Source organism: Gobius niger (assembly GCF_951799975.1).
Source record: "Gobius niger genome assembly, chromosome: 19".
Classification (NCBI taxonomy): domain Eukaryota; kingdom Metazoa; phylum Chordata; class Actinopteri; order Gobiiformes; family Gobiidae; genus Gobius; species Gobius niger.
This window is the reverse complement of record NC_136870.1, coordinates 23,833,466-23,848,066: the sequence shown is the minus strand read 5'-3', so window position 1 is coordinate 23,848,066 and position 14,601 is coordinate 23,833,466. Positions and strand designations below refer to the sequence as shown.

The 14,601-nt window shown below is 41.3% G+C and overlaps 1 protein-coding gene across 1 annotated transcript; it reads left to right on the top strand.

The window, feature by feature from the left end:
• Positions 1-334: 334 nt before the first annotated feature.
• Positions 335-14,395, top strand: dnajb12b (DnaJ heat shock protein family (Hsp40) member B12b). The gene is made up of 8 exons (XM_079577237.1): positions 335-671; positions 3,725-3,902; positions 6,344-6,489; positions 8,268-8,441; positions 8,522-8,595; positions 11,432-11,541; positions 12,971-13,143; positions 14,248-14,395. Exons 1-8 carry the CDS (start codon positions 437-439, stop codon positions 14,367-14,369), a joined length of 1,212 nt encoding a protein of 403 aa, XP_079433363.1. The 5' UTR covers positions 335-436; the 3' UTR covers positions 14,370-14,395.
• The last annotated feature ends 206 nt before the right edge of the window (positions 14,396-14,601 follow it).

The window sequence follows — 14,601 nt, the reverse complement described above, 5'->3', positions numbered from 1 at the left end:
GACAAAAATTCAACAAAAATTCAACAAAAATTCAACAAAAATTCAACAAAAAGTGACAAAAATTCAATAAAAAAGTGACAAAAATGTGAGAAAAATTCAACAAAAAGTGACACTTTTTTTTTTTTAAGTGACAAAAATTAAAAAAAAAAGTGACACAAATTCAACAAAAATTCAACAAAAATTCAACAAAAATTCAGAAACTCAGATGATGATGACTAACCCCCGCCAGCTCCGTACGAACCACATCATCGACCTGCGTGATGATGGTTGGCCTACTTTTGAAACCAGGCGCTTTGTCTCCCCCTAGCGTCCGCCCGCCGCACGCGCACCCCGCAGCCTCCAATTTAAAAATGCTTCGTGCGGCGCAAAGCTCGTATTCCCCTCGCCCCATCTGTTTCCATGCCTTTTTCCGATCTCCAGCTGCCTTCTGCCACTCATGCCCGTTTTAGCCCGTGCGCCGTCATCACCCCGCGACATTTATTTACTTCTGCTCCGTTTATCTCGCTTTTATGCGTTCTCGTGCGCTGCTGCTGCTGCGATGGAAGTGAACAGGGACGAGGCTGAGCGGTGCATTGACATTGCAGCCGAGGCGTTGACCAGGGACCAGCCCGAAAAGGCGCTTCGTTTCCTGGAGAAGGCGCAGAGACTTTTCCCGACAGAGAAAGCCAAAGGTACAATGAAAACGATGGGGGAGAGGTTTGGATGTGGAGGGTGGGGGGGGGGGGGCTGAGTTTGGAGGTCAGTGTGGCCGCATCGTAGCATCACCTGCAGCGGATGGAGATGCTGGAGGAAGTGGCCTCTCCTGGAAACAACGCTTTAGCCTAGCACCGCAGAGGAGCACAGTTTGATCCCTGATTATGCAACAAAGCCTCAAATTAACGCTGTTTGCCGTCGCTAATGCTACAAACAGCGAGTGCTTTAGCGGGATCACGTGAGCGTAGCATCACAATGAATACAAACCGATACAAATCAAACTTTACGGCACGTTTTGATCAACAATGTAGCGTCTAAAGCGCGGATCAGTCTCTATGTAGCTCCACCAGAGTTCAATATAGTAATACAAAAGCAAATGAGGCTTTTACACAGATGTATTGATGCTTTACGATACTACAAGGGCTGCACGATATGAGAAAGAATCGTCATATTCGATCTGTCAAGAGAATTGCGGTGACGATGTTTTGTTTAAAGGCCCTATAACTGATTTTTTTGTTCACTCACTCAATTGTTATTAACTTTTTTAACATCCCAGTTGTTCTCAGGGATATGTTTCAGGGTCATTATTCAGGTTCTCTTTCACGTAAATGCCAGAAAACTAACCTGCGAGTTCATGTAATGTATACAGAGGCTTAATAGTGAGATGCACAGTCATTTTCTACCATGATCTGAGGTTATAATATACAGGAGGAGGACAAATAATGTGTTCTATTCAAGGCCGGATGTATACAGGGGCTGACAAGGGCTGAGCCCAGGGACCCTGCAGGTGGAAGGGCCCCTGAGCATAAGGAGGAAAATGCGTGCTCAGTGCGGGCTGTCAAATTAGTTCCCTCTCGCTTTGCAGACTCACGTGTAAGGCTTTAGCAGATGACTTTTTACCCGAGACTAAACCAGGACTAAACTAAGACTAAACCAGGACTAATCTGGGTCTAAACAAGGTCTGAGCCATTTTCATTGCGTTGACACTGGGGAAAAAATCTATCTGTACCAATTGGTCTGTTCAAATGCATGAAAATGCACGAAAATGCATCATTAAAATAAAAAAATATCTCTGCGGGAGGACCCCCAGACCCTCCTTTTAAATGTGCCCCTCCACTAGTCTGGCAGTAGAAAAGGTTTTTCCTAAAATTGGGGTCATTATGTTAAACTGTTTTTTTTTTTTTTTTTTAACTAGTATTATGTTTAAGAAGTTACTTCTGCATGTTTAATAAAAAAAATCATTAATTTATCCTTTGATTGTAGAGAGAGAGAAATCCAACAGATGTTGTTAAGGCGCCATAGCCTGGCTAACACCAGACTAAAATCACAAGTGATATTTAGTCTGGGGACACCAATTAATTTTCTCGTAGGAGGTGTGGTTTACTATCGTCCATGGCCGTTTATTGGGCGCTACGAATGTCTATCATGCGTCTGCACGAAGCCACAGCCAATCGTATCATCGTATCCGATGATGTATGACGTACCCGCTGTAAACTTTCGAGCTAAACTATTTAGAACAAGGTCTAAAGCTTGATCGAAAAATAGCGTCGCGTCTGCTGCTGTCATGTTTGATCCGTAAATAAACCTTTTATTTTTTATCCGTAAATAAACTACAAGCTTCCGTATATCGAATAGCGCGTCATCGTCTTGCCGTCCCTCCTCGTTCTGTGATTGGTTCCCAAATCCGGGCAAAAATTTCGGCCATGGTCCCCAGGCTGTTGTGCAGTTCCAAATGATTCGAGCGCACACAGCAGTCTGGTGTTAGCCAGGTTTAAGGCGCTATATAAATAAAAATAAATAAATAAATATTGATTGATTGATTGAGTATATTGGGGCCCTGAAAAAAACTTTAGCCCCAGGGCCCATTTTACTTAAATCCAGCCTTGGTTCTGTTACTAAAAATAAATCAGGTACTATAGGGCCTTTAACCATTTCAACTCAGTATAGCTCCATTGAATTTAAACACCATAAGCTAGAGTTAATTTCATCGAATTGTGTCAAAACAAGACTTAAAACAACTCAATTAGGAACCAAAGAAAGCAATAATCAGACTAAATTAGAAAAAATGAGGCAAATATATGTGAGTCAGATGGCATTTATGTTCCAAAGTAGTTTATTTAGTTGCCATCCGTCGTCCCCCATACGCACTCTCATACACACTCTCATTCATCCTGGCCTATTGTACATGTTTTTAGTGGTAGGGGAAACCTACGCAGACACGGGGAGAACATGCAAACTCCACAAAGAACGGCCCCGTCAGGTGGGAATCTGTGCTCTCGTGCCGCCCAATTATAAAGCCCATTAACCACAATTTAAAAAGGATTCGCTTCCAACTAAGTCAAATGTATTGTGTATAAATGGTTTTGTAAAACATCGCAATAATATTATCGTAAAATGCAAGAACATAAACCAATATCGCAATTGTTTCTCACACTGTGGGTTTAGCTCAAAGCCGAAGTAATTTCCGAGTGTTTGTTGTCTATCTATAATGTATCGCCTTCTCCTCGTGCACCTGTTTAAACCGTCCTGCATAATTCAGCTTAAACTGCAGCGAGTTACAGTTACACAGTCGTCTGGGCTGCGGCAAAAAATCAAGGGCAAATGTTTTAATTGAAATGGAGCAAGAACAAGTTTTACCTTTTAGCTCCGTCTTGGTGGCTTTGAATGCAGCAGGATTTGGGTGAGAAGTGGGTCAGAGTATCTCCACAAGAGTAGCTCTTATGCAGGTTTGGTGTAATTTTAAAGAAGTATATATAAAACAATGTAAGTAGTTTGTAAAGTGTGCTTATTATTGTAGTGCCGCCCTCTACAACTCTACTCCAGGACAATATTCCTGACCATTATTGTAAATAGATCTATGAAAGCAGTCGAGCAGTTTAGTCTTAATAATGTTTATATTGTCGTCAAAAGTATCAATATCGGCGCAGAAAGTATCGTATCGTGCCACAAAACATCACGATGTATCTTAGAATCGATGTCCTGCCACACTCACTGGTCAGATAGTTATTTTACGAACGTTTCTGTCTCGCAGCGTTGCAGGAACTAATCGCAAAGAACGGCTTCAGACCGAGGAACGGCAACAACCATTTCAACTCCACGTCAGAGGCCAGACAGCGGCACCCGACGGAGAGAGGCGACCGGAAACCCGAGGAGAAGCCGGCCGAGAGTCAGAAGTCCTACACGGCGGAGCAGGTGGAGGCGGTCCGGAGGTGAGAGAGAGAGGGAGAGAGAGAGAGGGGGGGGAGGGAGAGAGAGAGAGGGAGAGAGAAACACAGAGAGACAGAGAGAGAGAGAGAGAGAGAGAGAGAGAGGCAGGAGACAGAGAGAGAGACACAGAGAGACAGAGAGAGAGAGAGAGAGAGAGAGAGAGAGAGGAGACAGAGAGAGAGACACATTGAGACAGAGAGAGAGAGAGAGAGACACATTGAGACAGAGAGAGAGAGAGAGAGAGACACAGAGAGACAGAGACAGAGAGAGAGAGAGACAGAGAGAGAGACACAGAGAGAGAGAGAGAGAGAGAGAGAGAGAGAGAGAGAGAGAGACAGGAGACAGAGAGAGAGACACAGAGAGACACAGAGAGACAGAGAGAGAGAGAGAGAGAGAGAGGAGACAGAGAGAGAGACACAGAGAGACACAGAGAGACAGAGAGAGAGAGAGAGAGAGAGAGAGGAGACAGAGAGAGAGGCAGAGAGACAGAGAGAGGGAGAGGGAGAGAGACAGCGAGAGGGAGAGAGACAGCGAGAGGGAGAGAGAGAGAGAGAGAGAGAGGGAGAGAGAGAGACAGTGAGAGAGACAGAGAGAGAGAGAGAGAGAGAGAAGAGAGAGAAGGCTATTTATAAACAAAGGCTACTGCGCTTTAGGGGTTCAGACGGACACAGCACAACACGCCTCCATAGTGGTTCAATCTGGAGTCATCAGGCCTAGAACTAATATAATCCTGGTTTAAAAGCCTCTATGTAAATGTAGGAATACAGGGTTTCCACAGGGTAAATTTAGGCTTTAAATGTCAATTAGACAGCATTAAAGGAGCTATCCTTGATTGTTTTAATTTTCTGTTTTTGAAATAACATTTGTTTTGTCCTTTAGTATATGGTAAAAGCAAACATTTATCCCAAAACACTGGTTTTAAAGCCTTTTAAACTGAGCAGTAGGCATATTTTACAGTGAAGTGACAGTTTTCCTCCTGAAAGTTGTGAAACCTGGTTTAAACTCAGTCCCTGTGATGAATGTTGATGTTGTAAATGCATTAGGAAAGTTTGAGATGAGTTTGGACCAGAAAATAGCAATTTGAAATTTGAGTGACCCTGTTTCTTTGTACAATCAGGTAAAGCTCCTTTAAGTCTGATTCCAGCAGGCCTTTAAGAACTGGTGTTATGCTTTTTGTAGGTGTTTGGTAATAATCTCAAATGGGGCTGAAACAACTAATCGATTAATTGACAACTAATTGATTATTGAAATAGTTGTCAACTATTTAAGTAATTGATTAATCGTTTTCAAGTAAACACAGACTTAAAAAGAGCAAAAATTTCATGAACATTTATTATTTTTGATGGAAACCTACTTTGTTTTTCAAGTTAGGGTCTTTAGTGTTTTGTACATTGAAAATTTCCTAAATATCTGTCTGTGTCTCATCCAATCATAAAGCATAAAGAATTGGCACTAAGAGCCTCCAAAAACACTCACTTTAAGTTAATCCATCAACATGTCCTCAAGTGATGCCATTTTAGCTTTATGTGATTAAAAAAAATGAAAAAATACAATTTTCATGCACCATTCACAGCTAAGCAATTAATCGATTCATCGTAAAAATAATCGGTAGATTAATTGATTACCAAAATAATCGTTAGTTACTGCCCTAATCTCAAACCATTTTACACTTAGAGGTGATTGCTGTTTGGAAGGTATGCAAACTTATAATATCGAGGTTATATACACATATTGCTTTCTTCATCCTTATCAAGAAAGTATTGTGTAAATATCACTCAGCCTTACTGTGTTTGTTAGAAAATGCAATATTGATCTAAAACAGGGTTAAGTTTAGCAAGAGATGCTTTTTGGGAGTTGCCACCATGTTGCTAAGAACTCAAAGATGTGCGAGTGGGTCAAAACACAACTACAGGTGTATTTTTGATGATAGAACAACATTGTAACATAGTAGAAAGCTCTATTAAGTCAATTTCTCACCTTTCAAACGAGCCACAGCATGTGTCCATCGCTATAACATAGAATACACTGTGCTGCTACAAATATCATGAAAAATGATCCCCCCCAAAACAGCGCGGCCTCAATGTGTTATTGAACAAAAATTAAATAAACTAAACTACTTCGTGTGTGAAACATTGGAGAACCACTGTTAAAGTATTTGGCTTTTGGCTGTAGGACTTCGCTGGCCTTACTCTGTCTCTCAAAGTCATCAATATTTCAGGTGTATACTGCCCACGTCCTGCATGATATTAATAGCCGGGATCCATTTATCTTGTGGTTCTTTCGCCGTTTGATATGGGAAAAGGTTCTGTTTCTGAGTCAAGCATTTGTCCCTAAAACATATTACAGGGTTTGGTTTCCATCGGCACTAAAATGATGAAATATGTGCGTTAAAAGCATTAATTTAGACTAACCTTGTGCTGAGACTGACGTGTTCTGTGTTCAGGATAAAACAGTGTAAAGACTTCTACGAGATCCTGGGGGTGCAGAAGGACACCTCTGAGGACGAACTGAAGAGGTCTTACAGGAAACTGGCTCTGAAGTTTCACCCGGATAAAAACCAAGCACCGGGAGCGACCGAGGCTTTCAAAGGTATAAAGTCTTTATCAGGAACTTCCCACCTCCACGTGTGTGAAACTGAACAATGTAGTGGACTCTAGGAGTGTGACAATATGTCGATTTTCCCGTATATCGCGACAGGACGATGCGATACCGGTACTTTTTATTCCGATATCGATACTTTTGATGGCGTCATGCATATTAATGAGCGACGTCAATAGAGGCCAACACTGATCAAGAAGTCAGTCAGGACAGCAGGGGGCAGCACTACAGTTTTAAACACTTGGACCAACACACAAATAATTTACTTTTAATGATAGTTTTCATATTTATAAATAAGATCAATTTGGGGTTGATTTTTTCCCTTTTAAATAGGACTGTGGGTTCTTGTTCATTTATAGACACAGAAAAAAGAGTTACGAAGCACATGAAAAGAAATGAAAATTATGAATAATCTGTGGTTTGTTAAAATGAAAGTTAAAAGTAGCATGTTTTTTTTATTAATCGCGATGCATCGTAGGTTATTTTTGTGCAATATATGGAGTATCGCAGTATCGCCGTATCGGGAGAAAATCGTTATTGTAAGCCATGTATCGCCCATTGCATTGAATAGGGATGCACGATAATATCGGCTGCTGATAATTATCGGCATTTATCGGCATTTTGACGCGATCCCCAATAAGCCGCTAAAAAACATTTGGCGGATAATTAGGCCCGATAATAATAAGCTCAAATTGCATTGAATCTGCGGCTCCAGCTCGCTGCCTTTCTCTCGGCGGCACCGCCCCGCACGTCCTGCAACCCGGAGCTGCTGCAGACTCAGGACAGCACATTTACAGCAGCAGATATACGCTCTCCACGGCCGACTTCTGCACTGCTTTAGCTGAAAAATACGAAGAGTATTCCAGCGAAACAGCTGTGCAGGCGCTCTCCACGAAGGAAGAGTTTTCCGACTTTTTACATCAAAGTCACTTCAACATTAGCGCCGCAACAAAATGAGAAAAAGGCGAGGAAATGCGAACCTCTGACCCGCTCACATAAGTTACTGGAACAGAGCGGGTCGTAAACACATGCATTATCTTCTTATTTCTGATAAAATAAACACGATAGCCCCGTGACTGAAGCGCTATAAACGAGAGAAGTTTTACATTGATGGAATGAGCCGCGCTGCTCATGTTTTTTTTACCACACGAGGCACAAATGCATAAATGAGCCCGATGCAGGAGAGAGTCTTGTTTTGATGCTGTAGTTTCGTATTATAAGTCAAACTTGAATCTGTCACAGGCACAGATTTAGCATCACTTGCCTCTAGACTCAGTGAAATACTATAATACTGTCTATATTCCAGTATTGTAAAGAATAATTCATTAGCATGATGTCAACAAAAAGAAAAATACTAAGAAGGAAATGGTTGTAGTAATATAATTTTTTTAAACAAGATGTGACACAGATGAGCAGAGACAGACCTGCTCAGATGATGGAACTGTAAAAAACCCAGAGCTTTAGAAAAAGGTGGAGACCCAAACCCAAACTAAAACTCATTATTTGATTTATATTTATACACTTATATATTGGTTGGTAGAGTTACTACATTTTGGGCAGAACTGTGAACTGTTACATTGAGTTCTTCTTCTCTTCTCTCATTATCGTGCATCACTAGTATCGAATCGTGAGGTACCCAGAGGTTCCCACCCCTGATGGACCCGTTTTTGTCCTGAATCTACTCTCAACCTGTTCAAAAACCCTTACCCTGGTCGGGGATAATTTTTGTAGATGTTCACAAACCTTCGTCTTGTCATCTGCTTCCTCAGCGATCGGAAACGCCTACGCCGTCCTGAGCAACTCCTCCAAACGCAGACAGTACGATGAATACGGCGAGGAGAGGACGCATCCGCACAGACCGGGAACAAACCACAACACCTTCGAGGCCGACATCTCCCCCGAGGACCTGTTCAACATGTTCTTCGGAGGAGGCTACCCAACAAGTAGGTCCATCTCGAAACATCTGAAGGCCGCGATATCTGCAAACTCTATCTGATCAGGAATTTGGATTTTTTTTTTGTAGGTAACGGTCACGCTTACACCCACACCAGGACGAGACAACAGAGACCTGCTCCCAGAAGGGAACGGCCAAGAGACGTGAGTAACAGGCCCTGCAGTTCAAACCATGGGCCACTAGGGGGAGCGCTGTGATCATTTATTCACATGTACGAGCAGGCAGGGAACTTTATGGTCAAAGAAAGGTTTCCGCTGACTAAAACAAGACTAAAACTAAATTCAAAGAAGTTCATGGGAAATGGGTAACTAAAAACTAAGTAAGAATTAAAAGAAGGGATTGAAAACATGACAAGCCTCAAAACATTTAAATTCACTGCCAAAAGAACAGATCTGTGCTTTGTTCATGTGGTGGAAGATCCATGAAGAAGAGAATGTGAATAAATATGTTTGAATACAAAAATATCAATGTAGAGTTGATGCTTTTGTGGACTAGACTAGACTAAACAAAAATGTTTTCACTACAATGATACAATGAAAAGACAAAGGCTGAAACGTAATTTTTTTAAATACGGGGGAAAAAACTGACTACTTAACCCCCGCCTGAACCGAGCACATTTTCTCCAGTTTGGAGAAAGCGTCCTGAAAGAAGTGTCAAAATTGCGACAGAAACAAGAAGAAAACGAAGCTGAAAACACAGAAAAAAAAAGTGTCAAGATGAACCGATGAAAGTGCGACAAAAAAAAGTGACGAAAAGGCCGTAAAAGATCAACGAAAAAGTGACAAAAACTCAACAAAAAGTGACAAAAATGTGATGAAAAAGATAATGAAAAAAGCGACAACACGAGGAAAAGTTTAGATCAGTTTTGTAGGTCTTAGCTTTCAAATGAGGTGTTACACTGGCCTATAGGGTCATTTAAGCTCCAGTCCAGCAGCTTTTAGATTTGAGTAATAATAATAATAATGCATCGGTTTTATATAGCGCTTTTCTGGACACTCAAAGACGCTTTACATTGCATTATTCATTCATTCCATACTTGGTGGTGGTAAGCTACTATTGTAGCCACAGCTGCCCTGCGGTAGACTGACGGAAGCGAGGCAACCAGTCTGCGCCATCGGCCCTTCCAATCACCACCAACCACTCACTCACACACTACATTCGCTAGGCTTCCTGGTGTTTCCCAAACGGTCTCCCATCCAAGTACCGACCAGGCCCTTCCCTGCGTAGCTTCCAAGGTCTGACGGGATTGGGCATAGCATAGGCGGTATGACCACTGAGTCATACCGCCATACTGGGTAAAGCCAAACTGGAGAGAATGCACTCGGTTAAAGCAGGTGCAATGGGCGAGGATCACACTTCTGTATGGTCCTTATGGCGGGGAGCTGACATTGCTGTAATACCGCCCCCCGGTGGCCAGGGGCGACTCCAAGAGACACTTGGGAGCGTTGATTCTAATGAGACTTCAGACGTCACGAGAACGGCTTAAAAGCCTGGCTCCAAAGAGTTTTTCTTTTTCTAAAAATCGCTTTGATCCATGTGACCACGCCGGGGTTGGTGAACATTTTTTAACCCCGCTAGTTTTTGTTTATCAGCCCGAAATTTGGAAGCATTTAACTGGCTCCAGCGCCTGTCAATCAAGCTCTGGAGCTCTGTCGGCTCCGCCCACCCTGTGAGAGCAGGGCTTCACACAGGACTCGGGAACCTTTTTCAATGAATGGGGCTGAATGGGACCCGCTCATTGATTGACTGCGGAATTCTTCCGCAGTCAATTATTGGTTTTCATGTTCTTTATTATTATTCCTCTTCCATCTTTTTCCCGATTTTCTAGAGCTTTCAGCACCTTCATGCTTTGTGCAATTTATGCAAGTTATGCATCAAAATGTTCCGCATGTTGAGGAGAAGGGTGCTATTACTTTTGGGACTTCTGCAATTTACGGTTTTTCCGCAATCGGCCAAAATGTCGGAGATTTTTCCTATTGACTTATAATGGGGCTGCCGCAAATCCATGCTTTTCTGCACTTTTTTCTGCATTTTATGCAATTTCTGCACTTTGTGCATGTTCAGCTTATGCAACTTGTGGGTTTTGAGAAAAAATTGGCCTTCTGCAGTTTTCCATTTTTTTAATACAGGAGTTTGAAATGTTTGCATTGGTGTGTATGGGAGAATCCAGCCAATGGGGAGACTCCAGGACTTTCAGCCATTTGTGCAGCTTCTGCCAATCAAGCACTTTCAACAGTTTACCAGTTTATGGAATATAAAAGTTTATGCAATATTAACAATTTATGCAAATTAACCATTTTATGCATTTTAAACCGTTTATGCAACTTAAGAGTTTATGCCATTTAGGATTTATGAATTTTAAAGAGTTTATGCAATTTACATAATTTATGCAAATTAACCCATTCATGCATTTTACCATTTTATGCAGTTTATACAGTTTATGCAACATGACATTTTATGCATTTTACCAGTTTATGCAAATTAGATTATGCAAATTAAGCAATTTATGCAATTTGAACAGTTTATGCAATTTCTGCATTCGCTTCCCGCAATTCCGCAGTCAATCGCAATGGCGCAGCCATTGCATTTCTAGTTTTTATTATATTATATCTATGTGTAAAATATTGAACAAAATAAGGTTTTTCAGTCTATTTTTAAGCTTTATATGCAGGATGTGTCCACTTTAAAGGACTCTCTTTCAAATGAGGAATGGGGCAAATCACAGAAACTTGTGCTTATGTTCATGTGCAGCTTTGAGCAAACAAAGTTCAGCTGTAGAGATGTTTTTGAAGCACTAAGAGCACTCAAAATAATCATTAGTTACAGACCTAGATGCTACTAACACTGAGGGGGCAAACAGAGTTCATCAACTTAAAATATGTCTATGATACTGTAACTCAAATGTTGCAGGAGATTTATTGGCCTCTTGGTTGATGATACTTTATTACTGATAATGATTTCGGACTCTCTCTCTCTCAGGGCGGGCTGGCTCTGTTCGTGCAGGTGATGCCGATCCTGATCCTGGTCATCGTCTCTGCCCTGAGTCAGCTCATGGGCCACAGTCCGGCCTACAGCCTCAGCTACAGACCGTAAGAGAAGTCACACCACATGAGAGCGATTACTGGAGTCCACAGACATGATAAGCAGACACATGGATTCTCTAACTTGTTTTGACTGCATTTTATCCCAGCAGCAGAGAGCATTAAAGTGTAAAATGTATAAGCCTTGTTAAGTCAGTGTTTCACATCACAATTACAGTGGAACAAGTTGATCCACTCGATACTACAAAGATCTTTAAGTAAAATAAAGATGTGGATTCACTTTCATTAAGATAAAACTCTAATGCAATATCCAGGCAGCATCATTAAAAAGGTAGAAAGAGGTAGAATAAACTGCTTGTGCTGTTTATTTGTTTGTTTGTTGAGCAGCAAAGCGATAAACAGTAAACAGCGAGTTTCCAAAAGGTAAATAAGGAAGGGCATGACATTAAGCACAAAAGGAGTAGGTAGAAGTTTGGAGAAGTTATGTCGGCAAACTTACCCTTCAGCTTTCAGTTCCAGTCTTTAGATGAACATCCACTTTAAACTCTTGCACGAATGCGTCCATACATTACAGTTTATGGCACATATGCACAATGTAATAACACATACTATATGAAAACTACATTTTTTGGATTCATGATCTGACAAAAATTTACAGCCAACAGCAAATGAAATGCTATCGTTTTGATCGTACAAATAAAAGAAAAATATCCTGTGATGTTTTATCGGTTATGGTTGTACAAAGACAAAATAACAGTCAAAAAAACATATATGTAGCCACTCGTTATCTTAATGATCGTACAATTAATCGTCATAGGATGATTAATATAGAGCAGTGGTTCCCAAAGTACATTGAAAAACAACAGATTTTGAAAGGAAATGTACATTTATTTGCTAAAAATGTACCTCTTTAAATCTGTATTCAGCTATTGTAGATGATTTTCATGTAATTTTAGCTGTAAAATAATTTGAATAGAGTAAATTATTATTATTGGGGGAGATTTTTGGAACAATAAGGGGGCCACAATGTCCCAGACTTTGGGAATGGCTTATATACAGAATACATTGACAGCGTGATGATTCTTTTGTATATTTATATTCAAACAGTATATGTTGGTGGAGAGATGAAGAGCGCTGTACTGGATTAAAGCAGAACTAAGTAACTTGTTTACCTTAATAAATCCTTTCCATAGTCCCTCTGGGGTAATACAAGTGTTAATGGGATGATTGGATTAAAATATATTATAGTTCGAATGTCTAAAAAAGTCTTAAACATCAAATATAATGTACTAATGAGGAATCTGACAAAACTGTTTATAAACTCTATTTCCTCTGCTGTGGGCAAACTATCTCTAAACACGAGTAATTACTGTAATATCACGGCCTCGGCCCACGCAGACCCTCCTCGCCTCCTGACGCATCGCTCATTGTTCCCACACGTCGCCCCCCCTCAGCCCTGTCCTCTGTCCCGCGGCAGGTCGGCGGGATACTCCCAGAAGCGGCTGACGGAGAAGCTGAAGGTGCCGTACTTCGTGGGCGAGCAGTTTTCCAACGAGTGGAGCGGAGCCAACCTGCAAAACCTGGAGCGGAACGTGGAGGAGGATTACGTCTCCAACCTCCGCAACAACTGCTGGAAGGAGAAGCAGCAGAGTAGGCCGAGTTTGCACTTACGGAGTCGGGGTTTCCTTAGAGAAGCGTGACGGGGGCTTTGGGACGAGTTCAAGCAGCAAAACGTTAAGGATAAAGTTTGATAATGTGGGTTTAAAGGGATATTTCAGGATTTTTTGACATAGGGCCTCATTTCCTAGTTATCCAGAGTGTTGCTGATTTCTGGAGATATTTTTTTTTGTAATTCATGCAGTTCCGTGGTGCTAGGCTAGTGCAAGGCTAACGCATTTCTATGGTATCAGCTAGCCTGCTCCACAGAGCACCTAAGGCAAATCACTTATAACACCAGACTAACCATATTAATGTCTGTGTCCATAGAGTAATGTTTGGAATAAAACTGACCTCGCATCACATGAATGATTGCATTTTGAGGGACTATTTTCTAGCAGATCACTCCACCGCTGCGTAGCTTATACAACCACGAAGCTGATGCTGCTCAAATATAAGTTATTTTAAATGCAAAATGATTAAAATTATTCTATGGACACAGACATTTATATGGTTAGTCTGGTGTTATAAGTCATTTGCCTCAGGTGCTCTGTGGAGCGGGTCAGACTGTTTTTAATGCAGGCTAGCTGATACCATAGACATGCACTAGCCTTGCACTAGCCTAGCGCCACGAAACTCTTCAAACATAAGAACTGCATGAATTACAAAAAAAATATCTCCAGAAATCAGCAACACTCTGGATAACTAGGAAATGAGGCCCTATGTCAAAAATCCTGAAATATCCCTTTAAGGCAAGACACTGCAGGTGAATGGGGGGTAATTCAGAGATATCACTTTGAAACATCTTTTACTGTAGATTACTGACAAAACATAAAATTGCCTATACTCTCAACAAGAAAACATTAATGGATAGAGCCAGGTTTACATGTGTGGTTTTATTTTGAATTTTTGGTGAGAGAGATTTGCGATATTGTGTAGTTTTGGAAAAAGCGATTTACAATGAAAGGAAAATGTTGTTTTGGGAGTTCAAAACACAGTAAATCAGGTAGGAATTAACCCTTCTGATGTGCTAATCTTGGCTTGACGGTAGACCAAAATGATAATTTGTTGCTCATATTTCCTCCCTGTCTCCTGCAGAGGAGGGCATGCTGTACAGAGCACGGTACTTTGGAGACTCAGACCTGTACGAGAGAGCGCAGAGGGCAAGGACGCCCAGCTGCGCCAAACTGTCCGAGATCTCTGCATCCTTCCACCACTGACGACCAAGACCCAACACTTCAGGTACAATGATGTTTGATGATGACTAGGTAATATGCTATGTATGCTATAATGAAGAGAGATCGATCACCCTATGGCCAAACCTGCCACATTATTTTTTTATTTAAGAAGACTTAATTGACCTTTTGAAAGACACACATCAGTGTTTCTGTACCTAAACACCCAGGATTAAAAGCGGCGACAAGAAAACTTATTTCAGCGGCTGAATCTGCG

What these genes read in the sequence shown, in the direction of transcription:
- dnajb12b (XM_079577237.1), top strand. Translation starts at nt 437, where the DNA reads ATGCCCGTTTTAGCCCGTGCGCCGTCATCACCCCGCGACATTTATTTA. An exon ending in TACAGCCTCAGCTACAGACC is followed by an intron (nt 11,542 to 12,970) that starts GTAAGAGAAGTC and finishes GTCCCGCGGCAG; the next exon opens with GTCGGCGGGATACTCCCAGA. An exon ending in CTGGAAGGAGAAGCAGCAGA is followed by an intron (nt 13,144 to 14,247) that starts GTAGGCCGAGTT and finishes TGTCTCCTGCAG; the next exon opens with AGGAGGGCATGCTGTACAGA.